The following is a 19251-nucleotide window of genomic DNA, read 5'->3' as shown; positions in this document are numbered from 1 at the left end:
CGCACCATGGCGCACCCGCCGGCCGCGCCCCCGCCGCCGCCGCCAACCCGCGCCCCGCCGCGCCGCGCGCCCCGCCCGCCGCCGCCGACCCGCCAATGGCGAGCTGCGCGCTGCCGCGGCGCCGCGCCCCTCCGCGCCGTGGCCAATCAGAGGCCCGCGCGGTTGCCCCCAGCGCCGCGCTCTCGCCCCCCGGTGTCCAGCGGGGCCAATTACGCCTCACTCCGGGGAGAGGCGGCCGAGCGCCGCGCCAATCGCAGCGTCCCCGGGGGCGAGCCACGCCCCCCGGGGGTGTGCCACAGCGCTAGCAGCGCTCCCACCAATCAGCGCCAGGCCCTTCCCAGCCCGGCGGCCGCACTGGCTCCCGCGTGGTACACGCCCCTGAGAGGCGCCCAATGAGCGGCGAGCGTGGAGCCGCACCCTCGTGCCCCGCCCGGCGGCACCGCCCAGGCACCGGCCGCGGGGAGAGGGTAGCCCCCGGCCCGGGCAGGGAGCACCTGTCCCGGCCCCGGCGAGCAGCTTCAGGTCTGACGCCGGCACATCCCTGCGCACACGGCAGGATCATTCCTAGGGAAAGGGTCAGTGCACGAGACAGGGGAAACCGTGCAGCCAGCTCTCCCTAGGCAGGAGCCGAGCTCTGTTCTGCCCCTTAGCTGGGACCCTCAGCATCCCTCGACAACGGATTGTCGATGGGAGAATAGGTCTCCCTCACGATTCTAGGGGAGAGCACAGGTGGGAGCCATGGGAGTCCCCAGGGGGAGCCACATACGTCAGCCCACCCACAGTCATGGACCACTCGCTGGTGAGACAGAAATGCTTTAATGGCCCCAGGACTAAACCCACTGCTACTCCCTCCCCGCCATGTTCAGTCGACCACCAGGCTGCTGCTGACCGTCGGCAGGAGCTCGAAGAAGCCCTGGAAGAAGAGAGGCTGTTGGGGTGGGGGGACAAGCGGTGGAGGCAGGCAGCAGCTCCCTGTCACAGCGTCATAGTAAGCAGCTACTTGCAGAGAGCAGGACCACGTCGCCATAGTAACCCACCACTGACTCAAGGCTAGCACTGGTTGCCATAGGAACTACTTAGGGATGGCAGTCACTGGGGAAGGCTGGGATGAGAGGGGGCACCTCTGGAAGCAGCCAGTACCTGAGCTTGTCTAAAGAGCTGGGGAGCTCTGTGCGATGGCTGGGCTCAGCCCCAAAGCAGGGATTGGATAGGGACATTGGGATGTGGGAGATGTAGAGCAGCAGGGAGCAGGTTTTAGGACATGATACGGGACACAGGGCTCACCTTGAAGAGGGTGATGCTCTGAAGCACCCCCGAGGTGCAGCACATCTCCCGGATGGAATGCATGGCCAGCTGTGGGCAGCCAATGTCCAGCACACGCAGCCCCAGGCGGGAGGCCAGAATGGGACCGATGGTGGTGCCGCAGGGTGTGTCATTGCGCACCATGAACTCCTGCATGGGGGCAAAACCTCAGCAGCTCCACATGCTGCCCCATGGCCTCCCACAAGGGCCCTAAGACCAGAAGGGAGGCAACCTGGGACAAGGAAGCAGCACCAACCCACACCAGGTTCAAAAAACATGCTCCAGATAAGACACATTCAGGCCAGGCTCCCATCCTGCCCACCAGCTTGCTCCCTGAGGCAGTCCTGGAGCTGGAGTCCCAGAGCAACAGGCAGCACAGAGACCCCAGTGGGGTCAGACATGGTAACAGGGGTGGAGCTTTGGCACAGGCTGCAGCCTAAACTCCTGGTGTTCAAGGAGTTGAAGCCTAGCCCTGCCTTGCTCACCTGCAGAGGGACACCCACACGGGCGGCAACGTCCCGGATTACAGCTTCAGTGACAGCTGTGGAGGCGTAGCGCTGGTTGCTGTTCACTTTGATGACAGGGCCCTGCACAGAGGAAGGCACTGCTAGCCCATGATGGGACCCAGGATTAATCAGTGGCCCTAGAAACACCCATGCCCAGGCAATGTCGTACCACCCCAACATATCAGTCCATTCTCCCTTTCCTGGGTGAGGCCATGGGGATGGAGACAGTGTTTCTGTGGGGACAGCCCCAGTTCGGAGCAGGGAGAAGCTCTATGGACAAGACTGGGATCCCAAGTGATTAACATCAGACAAATGACATAGTCAAATCCCATTGAATGATAAACGTTTCCCATTTGAATGCTCCAGAGTTGTGCCCTGGGAGCAGCTGGGCAATCCACAGTGCTGCAGGACAGACAGACAGTAACCATTCTAGACCAAAGCACAGAGCTGCCCTCACCTTGTGGAAGGCTGGACGATGATTCTCCTCATGCTTGTCCCTGCAAAAGAGAAGTTCCACACTATAGCCTTCCCTCTTTGCTGCAACAAGGATTGCTCTGTCTGCTACCTGGGAGCGATGGGGTTATGTCCCACAGGTGGCAGGGCAGGCTGCCCTTGCCTGTGGTATGGCTCAGACTACTCACACATAATTGGGGTGCACAGCATGGGCCATATCAGCACTGATCATGTAGGACTTGGCCACTGCCTCCTCGAAGGCTGTCAGGTTGTGTGGCGATGCTGAGATCCGGCGCAGAACCAGCTCCGTTAGCAAGGACTCTGCGCCCTGTGCACTCTCTGATCCTACCTGCCAAGGATCACCATCAGCACTACGCCACAGCACCACAGGGCCAGATGAGTGACAGGGCGCTCCCTAAAGCCAGCAAAGCAGCTTCCTACTACACCAGTGCTTCCAACCCCTGCCTGGGCCATGCTCCATGTGGGTATAAGCAAATCCCTTCTTCCTCCACTGGGGTGTGGGATCTCTCTCCTGCTAGGCATGGCTGGGGAAGAGCAGAGACTATGGAGCCCCTTCTGGTGCCAGCCACCCCACGGCCATGCCCCTCGCTCACCTCCTCGTTGTCATAGAGCGCGATGAGACGCACATTGGGCTCCTCGGAGAGGGACAAAGGTGACGCACAGGAGTCAATCAAGGCCTGCAGGGTTAGGGGGGAATGGACACCAGCCTGAGTGCCACTCCATCTTGGGAATCTCAGGACTGAGCCATCAGGAAATCCCCCAGGAGAGTCCAAAGCATGGAGGAAAGGAGCTGTGGGCACACTCATTGCCCAGCAACAGCAGGGGTCACCCCTGGGAGCTCCTTGCAACCCCACACATCCACAAAAGGAGGCATCCAACCCCAGGTCCTCCAACAGTCTAGACCCAATCCATGAGAACATAAGGCTCCCTGCAGAGCCTTTGGCCAGCCCAAAGCTGAGCTGGGTTGCATGGAGGCCATGCTGCAGCCTCCAGGGTCGTTCACCTCTCACCTGCAAGGCACAGTAGCAACTGTGCAGGTTGTCCAGACGCGGGGAAAAAATGAACTCATCGAAGGCACCACCCACTGTCTGCAGAGAGCCAAGAGGAATAGGGCACAGACCCTTGGTCACCAAAAAGTACCTGCCACTGGGTCCCCATTCAAGTATCCTTATCTCTGCCCCTCAGGAGCAGCTTCCTCTCATTTCATTCAGCTCCCAGCTCTGGCACACTCCAGGCAGAGGACATATGCCAGGTAACACCTGTGCAATGCCAGCCCATAGGCTGTGCACAGACAGAGGGAGGCTCCTGCCCTTACTCACCGCCGGCTGTGTATCTGCCAGGCATAGTTCCAGCTCCACAATCTGCTCTGGTTTCACCCCCAGCTGGGGGCAGATCAGTGAAAGCAGAACAGGGCTGTGCCGCTCTGCCTGGGAAGAAAGCAGAGATGTGGGCAGGTCAGGCAGTGGATGGCAGGAGAAACTCCTGGTTTCTCTTTGCAAAGCTGCCCCTGACCCTGCTTATGTTGGCAGAGTCCTCTCTCCTACTAACATATCTGTTCAAGCCCATAACTCATCCAGGACAGCTCTACAGCCCTGTGCTAGCCCCGTCCCTGCCCTGCCTCCTCAGGGAGATGTACCCCTTCCACACCAGCTGTAAGCAAGGGTGAGAAGAGAGAGATGGCTGAGCAGATGTGCCATGTACACATGTGGCAGAGTGGAAGGTTACCAGCTTCTCCACAGGGAGAAGGGGAACCTGGTGGCAGGTCTCTGAGGACTCAAAAGCAAAGGTGACAAGTATGAGGTCCTTGCAAGCGTCCCTGCTGATCCTTGGCACAGAGCTCACCTGGGCTGCAGCACTGCATGGTGTGGACTCCATAAGCACCTCCTTTTCCAGCTCCTCCTGCACTGCAGTGGCCAGAATGGGAACCCTGTGGGGGTCAGCAACATTAGCTCCCAGAGCTTTGCTCACCTCACCTGCTTGGGTCACACACCACCAACACTTCCTGGGGTGTTTGCCTTGATCCACCAGGGAGTGACTGCTATGCCAGACAGAGCAAGAACACTTTAAGCACAAATCTGTTGTGCCACCTCAGGACACCCCAGTGTCCTTTCCCAAAACCTATGCTTGGAAGCATCTACTGAAAGGACTTTATGGTGCTAAAAGCCACTGCAGATCTCCCCACTGCAAAGAGCAGCTGCCAAAGGGAGAGCTAAGGCAGGGCTTGGCTCTAGCTGGGTCCCAGCCCTCCCAAGGGCTGGCCAGGGGTCAGGACCAAGCCACGCCTTACAGGTGGTGCTCGGTGTTGGGCCCAAAGCTCTCATTGATGTTGCGCTGCAGATGGATGGCCAGGTGAGGAATGCGGAGGATGGGCCGCTCCACATGTACCAGGCGCTGCTCCAGGCGCCCCGTGGCTGGGTCCTGAAACACAAGGAGGACTTCTGGGGCCAGGTCTGCAGAGCTGAGAGGCCGGCAGCAGGTTCTGCTCTGTGTGGGGGTCAGTGACCCAGTGCAAGAGACACACAGCAATCCGACCATGCATGTCCTAAATCAGACTCACCTTTATGATCACCCTCCCAGCCACGGTGAGGTCACGGTCAAACCAGGTGTTCCAGATGCCCCCTCCATAGGTCTCCACACCGACTTGCACTATGCCCACCTGTCCTCGCTTAGAGCGACGCTTCACCTGGGCAACAACAGAGGTGTCACTGCTGGCACCATGAAGTGCTGGGGAGCGGGCAGCTGGTGGGAACTGGGCAGCACATGCCCAGAGCCTCATCGCTGATGCTGCCAGCACAGGGTGCTTCACAGCACCTTTTGCGGGGCTTTGCAGGACAGGGGACACAGCGAGCAGAGGAGACAGCAGCAAGCAGAGAAATGTAGGGGCTGCTCTGGGTGAGAGACTTGGGAGATGTAGGGAGCCAACAATGATGCTACAGGGTACAGGGGTAGTCAGGACAGTTTCTGCTTGTGCTGTGAAACTAGAGGACCCCAGAGAAGGACTCAGCACCCAGCCGGGCGACCTTACCCTGAGGCAGGGGCTGTCGGTGTGGGCCCCTAGCAGGCTGAACCCATTCCCGGGCTGGAACTGGCCGCCGACGGCAAAGGCGATCAGGGTGGAGTAGTTCCTGGTGACGAAGTACTGGAAGCAGAAGGGCAGAGTCAGGGGTGAGGTTCCCCCGTCCACCCCCGGCTCTCGCGGCCCCGTCCCAGCCGGGCCCACCTTCTGCGCCGGCCGCACGTCCCAGTGCTCCGTCTCCTTCAGCTCCTGGAAGCCGGCCTGCAGTAGCCGGCTGCGGCATTCGGCCACCACTGTGGGAGGAAGAGCCGTCAGAGCGGCCCGCGGGGAAGAGGAAGAGGGCCGGGGAGGAGAGCGGGCGGGAACTCACCGTGGTACGGCGAGGGACTGCGGTTCACGAACTTCACCAGCTCCTGCGCCGCCGCCTTCGAGCTCTGCGCCGCCGCCTGCGGGCACCACCGTCACCGCACAGCGCCGGCAAGATCCCGCCCCGTGCCAGGACCCCCGCGGGACCGACCACCTCCGTCCCGGGCGGCACCGACCCGACCCCGTCCCGCGCCCGCCGCCCGCCCGGTACCTGCATGGCCGCCACCGCGCCGCGCCGGTCCGCCCAGCGCCCCCTGCTGGTGCGGAGGAATGCGCAGCGTGCACCCCGAACTCTGCACCCTGCAATCTGCACCCAACCTTATACCCCGTAATCCACACCCCGCAATCTGCACTCTGCACCCAACCCTACACCCCGCAATCCACACCCCGCAATCTGCACTCTGCACCCAACCCTACACCCCGCAATCCACACCCCGCAATCTGCACCCTGCACCCAACCCTACACCCCGCAATCCACACCCCGCAATCTGCACCCTGCACCCAACCCTACACCCCGCAATCTGCAGTCTGTACCCACCCCTACACCCCACAATCCACACTGGGCAATCTGCACCCAGCCGTACATCCCACAACCCACACCCTGCACTCTGCACTCCGTAGTCCACACCCTGCAATCTGCAATGTGCATCCTGCTCCCCACCACCTCCGACCCCGCGAGCCATACCCTGCACCTCCCACACTGTGCCCCCCTCCATGCACATTGCACTCTCAGCCTGCACCCCTCACCCTGCACCCTGGTCCAGACCAGGAGAACACAGAGCCTGACAAGGCTAGGATAGAGCTGAATTAAGGGTGGGTGGAAGAGGGATGCAGTCGATGCAGCCAGGAGGGGCCAGGGTGGGAAGCAAGAGGCAGGGACAGGCTCCACACCGACAGTCACCCATCCTGCCCTGGTGTGGCCCAGTTCTAGGGCTAACTGGGGGGAGCAGGGGCTGCCCCAAAATGGAGCTTGGCCTGCCTGCAGTGGGGTGCAGGTGCACAGGAAAACACTCTCGCTTCCCCAACGCCAGTTATATTTGGAGTGGGGCACAGCCAAGCTGCAGCCCCCCATTGTTGTTGCTCCCTGTTGACACTGCCTGGCCCTCACAGGAAACAAGGCACAAACCCTTGGTGCCATGTTGGAGACAAATGTCTCTGAGTGACAGCAATGCACTGTGTTCTGAGAATCACCCTGGTGGCAGGGCAGCATCCAAGCTGCCTTTCAGCCCCAGGGGTACTCCCAAGGGATAGGACCTCTCAGCCTTGCATGGATTAGGGTGCCTCCTGCCCTTATCTGGGTACCCTTCATGGGCTGGATGCAGCAGTGGGGTTTTGGGTTTCAATCAGTCCTCATGCATCATTTCCCAGCAGGATCTTTTCTTCCTAGCAATGAGTATGTGGCCTTGGGAGATGGACATGGCAGCCTGTAAGTGCTGCATGGGGCCCAGGTGTTGGGTGCCAGCTGGATTCCCAGCTCCTGAGTCAACTGTGTGGGCACCCCATTAGCTGGAGACGCTGTCCATGTTCTGAGGACTGGAAACTGGTGGTCCTATTGCCCCTGACCCTGTGACCTGTCGTGCTGAGAGCTCCTGACAACTCTGGATTTATGCTCCCAGCCCCCAGCACCTGCCTCTCCCCAGCACCAAATGGGAATGAGCACTCCCAATGCCTGGCACCCTGCAAACAGAGAGCTGCAGGGTCTCCATGTCAACCACAACACAACACAGGGCCAGGCCCTCCCAGGCCAGGACCAGGCTGGGAGCACCAGGCACTCCAGCCCAGAGCTGGGATACATGTGTCAAAGGGACATGTATGCCAGGCTGCCATCCCCACACTCCTCCTGCCACCATCAACCTGCTCTGCTGCCGGAGCCCAGCTCAGGGCCAGGTGCTCTTGAATGGTTCCCAGGCTGTGCCTGAGGAACATCTGAGGACATTTAGAGAGTCTCTGGTTCCCCAGCCTATGGATGGCCAGAGCGGATGGTACCCAGTGGGTGCTCAGGACGGATGGCTCCTGGGGTGTGTGTGCAGGAGCAACGTGTGCCTGGATCTGGGGTGTCAGAGCAGGAGTGAGTGGCAGGGCCGGGTGTGGCCTTTGTCTAGCCCTGCTGCTGTGAGCAAAGGGCAGTGCCTTGGCGTGCCACAGCTATTCCCGGCACAGCAGGACTTCCAGAAAAAGCTCCTGATGGCTATATCCGGGTGGGCTCTGACTCATCCCTGGCTGGGTGCCAAGGGCTGCACAGCACCTGCCATGGTTGCCCACTACCCCATCACTGTGCTCCTGAGAAGACAGTGCTTCTGTCCCCATCCCGTGCTGCCCCATGGATCATCCAGTGCAGCAGGGAGCCACAGGCAGCCCTTCCAAAACAGCATCAGCTCCTCCTCTGCATGTGTGCACCCTGCTGCTGGGCTCATGTGTGTGCCCAGGGGTGCCTGGAAGGGACAAGACCAGAAGGGACAGGGTACTGTGGTTCTTCCTATGTCCCCTGACAGCCTTGTTGGAGTTCTGGGCAGGCTTTGCTGTAAGAAGTGTTCCCTGCTGGCAGTAGGCTCTGGGGATAGGCAGGCAGAGCTCAGGCCTTCCTGCTGGAAGGGGTTAATGGAAAGATGGCCCAGGACAAAGACTGTAAACACAGCAGAGATCCAGGAAGTGCCACCCCCTTCTCCCACTGCCTGCCAGGCTGCCTGGACCCCACCCTTGCCAGCCCTGCCAGGATGAGCAAAGGGATGGCATCTATCGAGGCGGTCCCCCACATCCCGGCCCACGTGTCTGAGCATGGGAAAGTGAAATCACTGCCCAGGAATTGCTGGAGGCTGGGTGAATGGCCACCATGCCTTACGTGAGCCATCAGCAATGAAGTGGGTAATGCTACCTCATCTCACTGGCATGGGTGATGCTATCGAGGCCTGCAGCACCCTTATGGACTGTTCAGCCACTTCGTCATCCCCGCATCCACATGGATGACAAGGGTAGCTGGGCATCTTTAGTATTTCCATGCCACTGGGGCAGCTAAATGTCCCCATGGACCACGAGGGCAGGTGGACACACTTCAGCCTGCCCCTAGGCAGCAGGGATGGGGGACCATCCTCAGTATCCCCATGGACCACAGGGCCAGCTGTAGATGAGTGATGGGGCAGGTGTATGCTTCAAGCATCTGCATGGATATGGAAGTAGTTGGTCTCCCCCATCATCTACATGACTCAGAGCAACAGCTCACCCCCATCATGCTCATGAAACATGGAGGCAACAACTCACCTGGAGGACTTACAAAGACTGAGGGAGGTGAGCAAACACCTCCCAGCATCTATACAGGTTGCATGTGGATACCCCTGGCATCCATGCTTGCCATGGGGACATCCAGGCACCCTCAGCATTCTGTGCCGCTCACAAACAGGACAATATCCTCAGCACTCCCATCACCTGGGGACTTGAGGGTGGGGACCAGAAGAAACAGTCTGTGCTCCCCCTGGTCCTGAGCTCTTGAGTGGGCAAAGGCATGGGGGTAGCTGGGATGAACAGGGAGTGTGGGGGGACTGGAGACTTTATCCACCAGCTCCTGGGACCCCATCAGGCCAGGCTAAGCCTTGGTCCAGGCAGGGAGAGAGAGCCACCTCCTATTTAGACAGTAGCATGCGCCCTGGATCTGTCAGCACTGGGGAATGGACCACACAGTCCTTCCCTCTTAGGGTAAAGGCGTCTTGGAGGCTCATGGCTGTAAAAGGAGCGGGATGAAGGAAGACAGCCGGGGTCAGGAGGGGGGGGGGGGGGATAGACACCCCCGCTGCTTCATTCCCATTCCCATTCCTCAACTCACCCTTGAGCTAAGGCTTGGCATAAGGGGGCACTGAGTCCTGGTGGCAGGGTATAGGGACAAGGAAGGGCCAGCACCCTGTCCTCACATCCTGTCTAGCTTCAAGCCCCAAGATGCCCACAGTCCAAGGAGGCTGTGCTGGGTTTAAATCCTGGGGGAACAGCAGGGAGGGAGGGCCAGGAAGGAGGGGCGGCTGCAGGATGCAGCTGGCTTTGCTCACAGGGATGTCATGACCAGAGGGATTTGTTTGACATTCCAGTTCCAAACGCCTTCCCGGCAGCAGTCTCATGCAAGACTTGATGGAAACTGGGACCAGGCCAGTGCGGGGGTTCGGGAGCCACTTCCCAGGCTCCACTGGTCTGGGTCAGCCCGGCCTGGGATGGAGCTGTGGGGAGGCTGAACGGGGCTGGACAGGACAGGAGGCAGCCCTGAACTTCTGGCCTCTGCAGCATCCTCACTTTCTGAAGCCTCTGAGACTTTAGTTGGCACAGAGCGTTTGGCATCTTGTCCCTGGGAGGGGACTCAGGCAGGGTCTCTGGGTCCTTTACTTCATCCCTCCTTCCTGTTATGCTGGGTCCTCCAAACTGACAGGGATTTCCTAAGAGGCTTGTCCACCCTCTGAAAGACTTGGGGCCCCTTCTTGCCCAGAGCCTTACCGGAAGGCTGTCACCACAGCTAAGGAAAAGCCACTTCAAACAGTCTGCCCTAGAGCAGGATGAAGAGAATGCTCCTAATTAACCCCTCTGAGCTGCTTCCCCTCCAGGCAGAAGTGCCCAAGAGTGCATTTCCCCTCCCTGGAGCCCCCCAACCCCGCACCCCCCTGCTCTGTGGGATGAAGATGGGAACAAGGGCTACCCAGGCCTGAGATGGGATTTGCATCAACCTACCTGAAACACTAGGGTAGGGTGCCAGGCACTTCTGGACACAGTATTCCTAAGGAGTTCATCCTCCCCACAGTCCCAGCTGGCACATGTGTGGGGTGGGGTCATGGAAAGGGATAGCTGAACTCTGTTTCTGGTGGTGTGCTGTCCCAGATGCCCTGAGTGCCCCTCATGGGGTACCCATGTGCCCCTCTGCACACCAGCCGGCTTTCTGGCACTTGCGGCACAGGCAGGGCACACGTGCAAGGCTCTGGGATGTGCAGGGCATACTAGGAATGGGGCCAGAAGGAGAAAGGATGCTGTCTGTTTTTCCATCTACTCTCCCCCCACAAGCCCCCCTTTCTTCCATTCTCTCCCTGTGTTGGGATGAAACAACCTCATCTGGAAATACCTTCCCTTTTAAAGGCAGACTCCTCCAGGCAGCTTGTAGTCTCTGGGAAGATGCTACATCACCCTGCAACTGGGTGGCTGGGAGAGGCTCCAGGGACAGGGGCTTGGAGGAGCAGAATGTATTTAGGGCATGGAGTATCTGCCCACCTGAATGTGTGTGGGACCCAGACTTTAGCTGGCTCCCCAGGTGACACAGAGAAGGGAGGCAGCAGGGAGGAGTTCCTCCCAGAGCCAGGGCAGTTGAGAATGCTTCCATGAACAAGCCCAAACCTTTGCCTGATGCTGATGCTGCCATGGGTGAGCCACGGCATTGCTTGGCTTCTGTGTTACAGCCAGGACAGAAGGCTGGGAGGTGCAGGGCCTGAGTGCTGTCCTGCTGCTGAGTCACCCTGTGCCCAGTGGCACAGCGGTCCTGTCCACCAGGGCCTTCAGGGACAAAGGGACTGGGGCTGAGCCAGCTGACGTCAGCCAAAACAGCCCAGCTTGGGCAGAGCTGGGGGTCACCAGGTGTGCTGGGGAGGAGGGGGTGCTGCCCAGGCAAGGGGAACCCTCATCAGGGGTTCCCTCAGCACAGCTGCCCTCCTTCAGGATGTCCTTTTCAGCTGTCATGGGTTTGTGCAAGGCCCTGAGGGTCCTTGACCTGACCTACTGCTTGTCCAGGAAGCTGTAATGGGAGTTTTCAGACAGACTTAGAAATACCCCATTCTGGGAGATTTTGGGGAGCTGGGCTGGGCTTTCTGATCCCCAGTGTACTTCCTGGCCAAGGGGGAGACTGAGGAGACAGGGCAGAACCTGCTGTGCCTCAGGACCACGTTCTGCTCTTAGGGTGATGGGGATCAGAGAGGGGCTAGGGCTGCTCCGGCCAGGGTCGCCGTCCAGCTGTGCTCTTCACATGCCTGGAGCAAGAAGGGTTAACAAAGTGCCTCCCCCACTATAAATACCACGTAAGTATGTCCCACACCCCACGAGTATGAGCTGGGAAGGCTATTTTGGTTGAGTGCCTGCTGCTTTGGGAATGTGCCGGCGCGAGGACAGGGGCTGACGTCACCATCACTGGGGCTTGGACCCAGCACCTGCTCGGGGTCACTCAGCAGCACTCCAGAAGCACCCACACCCTGGCCAGTGCTCAGCCCCACCATGTCAGAAAGAGAGTTTGGGTGGTGGGTCAGTACAAGCACACTCAGGGCAGGGGTACCCCCATATCAACCCCTCTCCAGGGCCCTTTCTTGCTCATTTTCTGAATGGGGGGGGCTGGAGTGTGGCCCCACATGGAGATCTGAGCCTGGTGCTCTTGCCAGGTGGTGAGTCAGGGCACCATCAGGAGCCGTTTGGGTTGCTCAAGACCAATATAGGGACCACGGCTAAGTGGCATAGAGTTTGGCTCAAGGGGGGTCAGGTGATGTTGTGAAGGTTCCTTTCTTTCCCTTCATAGCGTCAGCCTGTCAGGCTGTCTGTCTGTCCGTCCAGGCCCCCTTTGGGTGGCACTACATCCAGATAGGGGGTTCACCACCAGTCTGCCGCACTTCCTCCCCTCGCACTCCCAGGGTCGGGGCAGAGCAGTGGGGGCGGGTGTCAAGGCCTCACCAGGGAGCTCTGGGGGTGCCCAGAGGTCCTTGTCTGCCGGGGGTGTGGGCAGGTGAGGGGCAGTGGGCGGGGGCTGCCGGCCATCCCCCCCGCGGCAGCATCCCCCGGCTGCCCGGCAGCAGGAGGGGCGGGTGATGTCAGCAGGATACAAATAGCGGCGCGCGGTCCCTTCCCGACGCCTCTCCGAGCTGTGCCGGCCGCTCGCCAGCCTTCTGCCTGCTCCCTGCTCCCTGCTCCGGCCTCGCCTCCCCACGCCGCCACCATGAGCCAGTCCTACTCCTCCAGCCAGCGGGTCTCTTCCTACCGCCGGACCTTTGGCGGCTCCCCGGTCTTCTCTCGTGCCTCCTTCGGGGGCAAGGGCAGCAGCGGCAGTTCCGTCACCTCCCGCGTCTACCAGGTGTCCCGCACCTCGGCTGTCCCCAGCCTGTCCACCTTCCGCACCACACGCGTGACGCCCCTGCGCTCCTACCAAAGTGCCTACCAGGGTGCCGGCGAGCTGCTGGACTTCAGCCTGGCTGATGCCATGAACCAGGAGTTCCTCCAAACCCGCACCAACGAGAAGGTGGAGCTGCAGGAACTCAATGACCGTTTCGCCAACTACATCGAAAAGGTGCGCTTCTTGGAGCAGCAGAATGCCCTCATGGTGGCCGAGGTGAACCGCCTGCGGGGCAAGGAGCCCACCCGCGTGGCTGAGATGTACGAGGAGGAGCTGAGGGAGCTCCGGCGCCAGGTGGACCTGCTCACCAACCAACGGGCTCGTGTGGAGGTTGAGCGTGACAACCTGCTCGACGACCTGCAGAAGCTCAAGCAGAAGTGAGTGGGGGAGGGGGCCCTAGAGAGTCCCTTTGGGCATCCATCCGTGCATCTCCATCTCTGGGGGGGGGGTGGGGGGGTGGGGGCAGAGCTCGCCCTGGCGGCCCCTCAGGTGCTTACTGCTATCCTCGTGCCTCGTGCTCAGAGCCCATCATGACCACAGTACTCTGTACCCCTTAACCACTTTCTGGTTGCCCAGGCAGGGCACAGAGGGTACAGTGGTTCCCATAGCAGGTGTGTCCTCTATGCTTTTCCCTTGCAGTGAGGCTGAAGGTGGGCTGTAACACCACAGGATCCCCAGAGCTGGGAGATCAAAGTGCACCTCAACCTGGGGTCCACATCTCTGCTTACAATGGGGAGGGCTGCTGGGCCCATGGGTGAGCTGAGCTCTGTGGGATAGATGGACAGACAGATGCAGTCAGACAAGCAGAAGCAATGGGACAGATAACCCAGGGGAGCATGCTCCATCAGCTCCAGACATGAAGGGGAGAGGGGAGGAAGCGGCTGCACTTACACAGGCCAGAGATGCTCCAGGCCTGCCATGAGTGTCCATGATGCCCTGTGAGTGGTGGGACACTCCAGAGATGCTGTGGACCTGGTTGGTGCTGGGGAAGAGAGTGGGGATTATCCACAAGGGTGGCCAGGCTGAGGGAACCCCCAGGGACTGATGAGCGTGGAGAACCTGGAAGTAGGGACAGATACTAAAGGGGAGCTGTATGTTCTGATGATGGTCTGCACCTTCCCTCATGGACCCTGTGCCCTGGGGACATCATTCCCTTGGGGTGACACAGCCTGCTGCCTCCTTGTGTAACCCCAGCCACCACCACAGACGGCCAGCGTGGGGGTCCTCCCTGATGCTGGGGAGCTGGGGGTGGTGGCATGCAGGAACTCTCGGTGACAGGGGAGGAGCAGGGCCCAGAACAAACAGGTGTTGGGTTTCTGCCACCCCATATGCCAGCACCACCTGGGCACCTCCATCTCCTCCCCACTGCCTTTCCACTGACATGCATCCTGTGGTGCTGTCCCCTTCCTTGACACAAGCCTGGAGCTTGGATCTTCAGCCCTAACCTGAGCCTCCCTCAAAGCAGTCCCCACTTCACATCCCATCCCATCCAATCCCATCCCACCCCACAGCATTGCTGAAACGTATCTGTGTTCCTGCTCTCCCTGCAATAGCTCAGCTGGTGGCCATCTCTTGGACCCCCTGTGTCAGATCCTGCACCCTGTCCCCCCAGCTGCTGGTCACTCTGCCCTATAAGGGCTGGGGCAGTGCGCGTGGCACTGAGCTGACCTCATGTCTTTGTGATCTCTCCGGCGTTGACTATAATAGGGAATGGGAGGAAGAACCCCTGGCCCCCCGCCAGTCCTCTGCTGCCTGCTGGGAACACAGGACAATCTGTTTTCTTCCTACCAGGCCACACTGGGCTTAAGGACAGCTTGGGGGGACGTCACCACAGAGGGACAGAGCTTCCTCTGGACCCTCCCTAGCCTCTCTTCTCTGCCTACAGGCTGCAAGAGGAGATCCAGCTGAAGGAGGAGGCTGAGAACAACCTCGCTGCATTCAGAGCTGTGAGTACCCATCCCCTTAGTGTGGCATGGGAACTCTACCCTCCTTCCCACCCCCATCTCCCCCTAGCAGTCTGGCCCCAGCACCAGGACATGGTCACGGACACAGCTTTGCACCTTCCAGCCCTCATATTCTCCCTGCAACCCCCCACTATCCCTCATTCTGTCCCTCTGTGTTCCTCCCAGGATGTGGATGCAGCCACACTAGCACGCATTGACCTGGAAAGACGTATCGAGTCCCTGCAGGAAGAGATCGCCTTCCTCAAGAAGGTGCATGAGGAGGTAGGTTGGAACTGGCACCCTTTTCAAATGGCACTCAGGGGCAGAAAAAATGGAGTGGGTGCCCTGAGATGTCACCTTGTCCATGCAGGAAATCCGGGAGCTGCAGGCACAGTTGCAGGAGCAGCACATCCAGGTGGAGATGGACATCTCCAAGCCTGATCTGACAGCTGCGCTGCGGGACATCCGTGCTCAGTACGAGAGCATTGCAGCCAAGAACATCGCCGAGGCCGAGGAGTGGTACAAGTCCAAGGTGTGGGAGGCAATGGGCTCTGGGCTGGCCCTGGCAGCGGGTGCCATCTCAGTGGCCATGACCACTGACCACGGTCTCTCCCCAGGTGTCTGACCTGACACAGGCAGCCAACAAGAACAACGATGCACTAAGGCAGGCCAAACAGGAAATGCTGGAGTACCGGCACCAGATCCAGTCCTACACCTGCGAGATTGATGCCCTCAAGGGCACGGTGAGCTAACGGCAGCATTGAGAAGATCCCCAGCTTTCCTGCAGGGACCTGCTGCTCCAAGGCTTCTCAGAAACCTCTGGGACATCTCAGGGGTGGGGGGCTCTTCCCAGCTCTCTGAGTTGCTGCTGCAGGAGGCCTTGTACCCCATATGTGGGCTGCACCTCCCCCAGCAGTGGCTTGGACTCCTGAAAAGTGTTTTGGCAGAGTCCTAAAATCAAAGTGCAGATTGTAAAATGTGACCCAGCCTGGGAGGCTCCAGGCAGGCGGGCACAGGGCTTAGGGTATCTGGTTGCAATCTGGCGAGGTGGTTGTAAACAAACAGAGCACAACAGTCCCATTCTGGCACAGTCATGGTCACAGGAGGCAACCAGCAGCCACCAGTGCCACCCCCAGGGAGCCATCCAGTGCTTCTACAGCTCTCTGTGCCCTCTTGCTAGGGTAGGATGGCTTTGCTGCGGGACCTAGTCACCAGGATGCTGAGGTTGCCCAATACATGCCCAGCTTGCCCCCGTAAGACCCTGCTGCCTAGCACTGGGCAGGCAGAGGGTTACAGTGGCTCATCATGATGCCACATCAGCTGAACCCAGCCCAGGGCTGACCACGACCCTCCCCAGGATGCACTGGCATCCCCAGTTCCCACCCTAGGTGATCCTTGGCTCCTCTGGGTTTTCCCCCTCACTGAGCACCCCTGTCTCTCCAGAACGACTCGCTGATGCGCCAGATGCGGGAGATGGAGGAGCGCTTTGCAGGGGAGGCTGGTGGGTACCAGGACACCATTGCCCGCCTGGAGGAGGAGATCCGGCACCTGAAGGATGAGATGGCTCGGCACCTGCGTGAGTACCAGGACCTGCTCAATGTCAAGATGGCCCTGGATGTGGAGATCGCCACATATCGCAAGCTGCTGGAGGGCGAGGAGAACCGGTGAGTGGAAGGGGGGCAGGAAAAGGTGGGGGAACCAGCAGGGCCAGCAGTTTTTTGGTGGTCCAACTTTGTAAGGACACACCTGAGGGCTAGGGCTGGCTAGTGTCAAGCTTTCCCCTCTCTGTTCCCACAGGATCAGCATCCCCATGCACCAGACCTTCGCCTCTGCACTCAATTTCCGAGGTGAGTCTCACTCCATGAGGAGGGTGACTGGGACAAGTCCCCTGGGTTTCCCACTTTTGGGGCAAATGTCCCTCCTGGGGGGTTATAGCCAGGTTGGCGGATTGGGGGCACACAGGTGCCACAGAGCTCCAGGTATTGGGGCACTTGTTTGGGTGTTGCTGTGAGCTGAGGATGGGGGAAGGGGTTAAACCAAGGCTGCTGAAGCTCCTCAGTGACCCCAGCCCCATGGCTGTGTCTCCATACCACATGTCCCTGTGATCCCATCCCGTGTCCTCCTCCCACAGAGACCAGCCCAGAGCAGCGGGGCTCCGAGGTGCACACCAAAAAGACCGTGATGATCAAAACCATCGAAACCCGTGATGGGGAGGTGAGTGCAGGCTGGCACTGGAGGGTGGTTGGGAGGCAGGGGACCGAGGACAGCACCTGTCCCCACACTCGGGGCTCTGGTGTGGCACGGCATGGTGTCTCACGGCCCCTCTCTCCCGCAGGTGGTGAGTGAGGCGACTCAGCAGCAGCATGAAGTGCTGTAGAGGAGGCTGCTCCAGCAGCCCACAGGCACCTTCTGTCCCTGCCTCCGTCCCTCCGCCATGCCCCCCTCCTGCTCCCCACCTTGCCTCTCGGCGCTCCCCCCGCACTGCCTGAGGAGTCTCCCCCATGCAGCTGCCTCTGGGCCCCCCACACCCCCTAGGCTCTCTCTTCCGGCTTCCAAAGGCTCGCTCTGCTTTTGCAGCTTCGCAGCGGCAACGCCAGCGTTCAGGATCAGGCCAGGGCCGGGGGGGTGGCAGGAGGGAGGGACGGGACAGGTGGGATGGGCCAGGGGGGAGCAGGTGGTGGCCTGGACCAGCTCCATGGAGAGCCGGACGGTCCCAGCAGCGGGTTCTGGATCCCCCCACAGGCCTCTTCCCACACTGGGCACAGGCTTGGGGTTCATCCCACATGAGTGGGGACCCATCCCCCTCCCCCAGCACCGCTGACCCCCCCTGGAGCTGGCACTTCTCCAAGTACATGACGGCGATGCTAGGGATGGGGAGAAGCTAGGCATGGTCTGGACTGAGCCCCCTATTCTCTGCCCAGCTCAGAGCGAGGGGGCCCCCAGCCTGCGTGTCCCCCCCAGCCCAGGGGGGCTCGGGCCCTTCGCTGCCCCCCCGGCCCCAGAGGCAGCCCCGTGGGACAGAGGAGGGCAGTGCCCGCCCCTCCCCGTGGCAGGGACCCCCAGCAGCAGGACGCTGTATGGGGCCAGGCTCATCAGCCGAGAGGGTACCTGTAGGTGGATACAGGAGAGAGGAGGAGTGAGTGAATGGGAGAGAGGGGGGAGAGAATGAGAGGAGCCGGAGAGAGGCCCGGGGGGCCAGGGCAGGCATCCCCAATCCTTGCCCCAATGCACCCCCACCCCACCACGTGTATGAGACTCTTCAGGTGGCTGAAATAAACAGCGGAGCATCACCCTGTCGTCTCAGTGCATCTCTGGGGCAGAGAGGGGATTGGAGGCAGCACCTCGGGGAGACATCACAAGGGCCAGGTGGATGAATGGGCCAGCAACTCTTTGGGCTGTCTCCTCCCTAGGCTGCTGGGGCCCCCAAAAGGGGTTTGTCTTTCACACTGAAGGTTCTTGAGCATTTTGCTGCCTGAGGTGGTGGGTTTCCCAATTGCACTGGGTGGGAAAGTCCTGCTGGGACAGAGAACAGTGACAGCTAAGTGCTGAGCAGGTTCAAAGGGGTTCTGGGTGATGGTCCTGTACCTCCCACATACACCCAGGGTCACATACCATATCCTGGTGGCTCTCAGCTCCACAAACACTTCCTTTTTACTCCCATGTGGGGCCTACCCAAATCCACATCTACCAAGGACTTTTCCAAGCCCCTCCAAGTGTCACCAACCTGCAAGCAAAGCCATCCTCAGCCCAAAACGACTTCCTCCCTGAACCCTGTGAGTATCAGACACTCCACCCTATGCTTGCATCCCAAGCTTGACCTCTGGCCTCAACCTGCTAAGACCATATGCTCTCTTCCTTCCAACACACATGCCCCTCTCCCTGTGATCAGGCTGTGGGCATCTTGGCTTCAGCTCCTTCATCCCAGCAATGGGGGATGCTGCAGAGGAACCCAGAGTTGGGTTTGGCAGGGGGTGATGTTTTAGGGAAAGGCATGTGCTACTGCCAGCAGTGGGGAATGGGCTGGGGACATCCCTGATGGAGATGCCAGCTTGGCAGATTCCTGCTGGGAGGTGTTGGACCTCAAGGGATAGCTCCAGCAGGTGGCCCTGTGACATCGAGGACAGTCCCCAGGTTGGGATGACAACCCCTCCCTGCCTGCTCAGACTGGCTGTGCCAGAGTTCAGCCCTTGGGGGCTGGTTGAGAACAAAGCATTCCTTTGCCTGCAGGGCAGGGAAGAGGCCCCCAGGCCTCTTTTGGGGCTGGTTCAGCCACAGCTTGGGTCTAGCAAGGCATCCCACTCAATTGTGCCCCAGCCATCCAAGCTGGGAAATCCTGGGATTTTCTCCTTGCTAGTGATGCTCCACTGATGCTGGCACCCTTAGGCTGGTGGCAGTGGGCTGTGCCAAAGCCGTCGGGGCTGGCCTGCAGCTGGGAAGCACCGTGTCGTGTCGCTGGCGTCCTGCTCACACAGATTTACAGCCCCTGGCGAGGGCGGCTGGGGCCAGGTGCCTAGACGTTGTCATGGCTCCAGGAGATGGGGA

The 19251-nt window shown here is 60.2% G+C and overlaps 2 protein-coding genes across 7 annotated transcripts; one reads left to right on the top strand and one right to left on the bottom strand.

Moving 5' to 3' along the window:
* Positions 1 to 862: 862 nt before the first annotated feature.
* On the bottom strand, positions 863 to 8496 carry DNPEP (aspartyl aminopeptidase). Its single transcript, XM_062498012.1, has 16 exons — positions 8418 to 8496; positions 5816 to 5964; positions 5669 to 5744; positions 5503 to 5591; positions 5308 to 5421; positions 4840 to 4965; positions 4570 to 4700; positions 4125 to 4209; positions 3602 to 3709; positions 3293 to 3370; positions 2876 to 2959; positions 2450 to 2610; positions 2266 to 2305; positions 1788 to 1889; positions 1285 to 1452; positions 863 to 913 (listed from the first exon to the last, which is right to left on the bottom strand). The coding sequence occupies exons 1-16, from the start codon at positions 8494 to 8496 to the stop codon at positions 863 to 865; spliced, it is 1641 nt and encodes a 546-aa protein (XP_062353996.1).
* A 4096-nt stretch (positions 8497 to 12592) lies between these two features.
* Positions 12593 to 17086, top strand: DES (desmin). 6 transcript variants are annotated; one of them, XM_062498155.1, is made up of 9 exons: positions 12593 to 13143; positions 14652 to 14709; positions 14896 to 14991; positions 15080 to 15241; positions 15327 to 15452; positions 16153 to 16373; positions 16507 to 16556; positions 16841 to 16923; positions 17045 to 17086. In XM_062498155.1, exons 1-9 carry the CDS (start codon positions 12593 to 12595, stop codon positions 17084 to 17086), a joined length of 1389 nt encoding a protein of 462 aa, XP_062354139.1. The 6 variants fall into 6 exon arrangements, with proteins under 6 accessions (XP_062354139.1, XP_062354141.1, XP_062354140.1 ...); XM_062498157.1 differs by having other exon boundaries at positions 14652 to 14712; positions 16222 to 16373; XM_062498156.1 differs by having other exon boundaries at positions 14652 to 14712; positions 16174 to 16373.
* Positions 17087 to 19251: the final 2165 nt, after the last annotated feature.

This window comes from Cinclus cinclus, chromosome 9 (genome assembly GCF_963662255.1).
Source record: "Cinclus cinclus chromosome 9, bCinCin1.1, whole genome shotgun sequence".
In the NCBI taxonomy this organism is placed as follows: Eukaryota; Metazoa; Chordata; class Aves; order Passeriformes; family Cinclidae; genus Cinclus; species Cinclus cinclus.
The sequence above is the reverse complement of the archived record's forward strand: the minus strand, read 5'-3'. Positions and strand labels throughout refer to the sequence as shown.

What these genes read in the sequence shown, in the direction of transcription:
- DNPEP (XM_062498012.1), bottom strand. Translation starts at nt 8,496, where the DNA reads ATGGTGGCCATTCACCCAGCCTCCAGCAATTCCTGGGCAGTGATTTCA. An exon ending in CAGTCCCTCGCCGTACCACG is followed by an intron (nt 5,592 to 5,668) that starts GTGAGTTCCCGC and finishes TTCCTCCCACAG; the next exon opens with TGGTGGCCGAATGCCGCAGC. An exon ending in CGCTCTATGACAACGAGGAG is followed by an intron (nt 2,611 to 2,875) that starts GTGAGCGAGGGG and finishes GATCCTTGGCAG; the next exon opens with GTAGGATCAGAGAGTGCACA.
- DES (XM_062498153.1), top strand. Translation starts at nt 12,593, where the DNA reads ATGAGCCAGTCCTACTCCTCCAGCCAGCGGGTCTCTTCCTACCGCCGG. An exon ending in AGGAGTGGTACAAGTCCAAG is followed by an intron (nt 15,242 to 15,326) that starts GTGTGGGAGGCA and finishes GTCTCTCCCCAG; the next exon opens with GTGTCTGACCTGACACAGGC. An exon ending in CTCTGCACTCAATTTCCGAG is followed by an intron (nt 16,557 to 16,840) that starts GTGAGTCTCACT and finishes CTCCTCCCACAG; the next exon opens with AGACCAGCCCAGAGCAGCGG.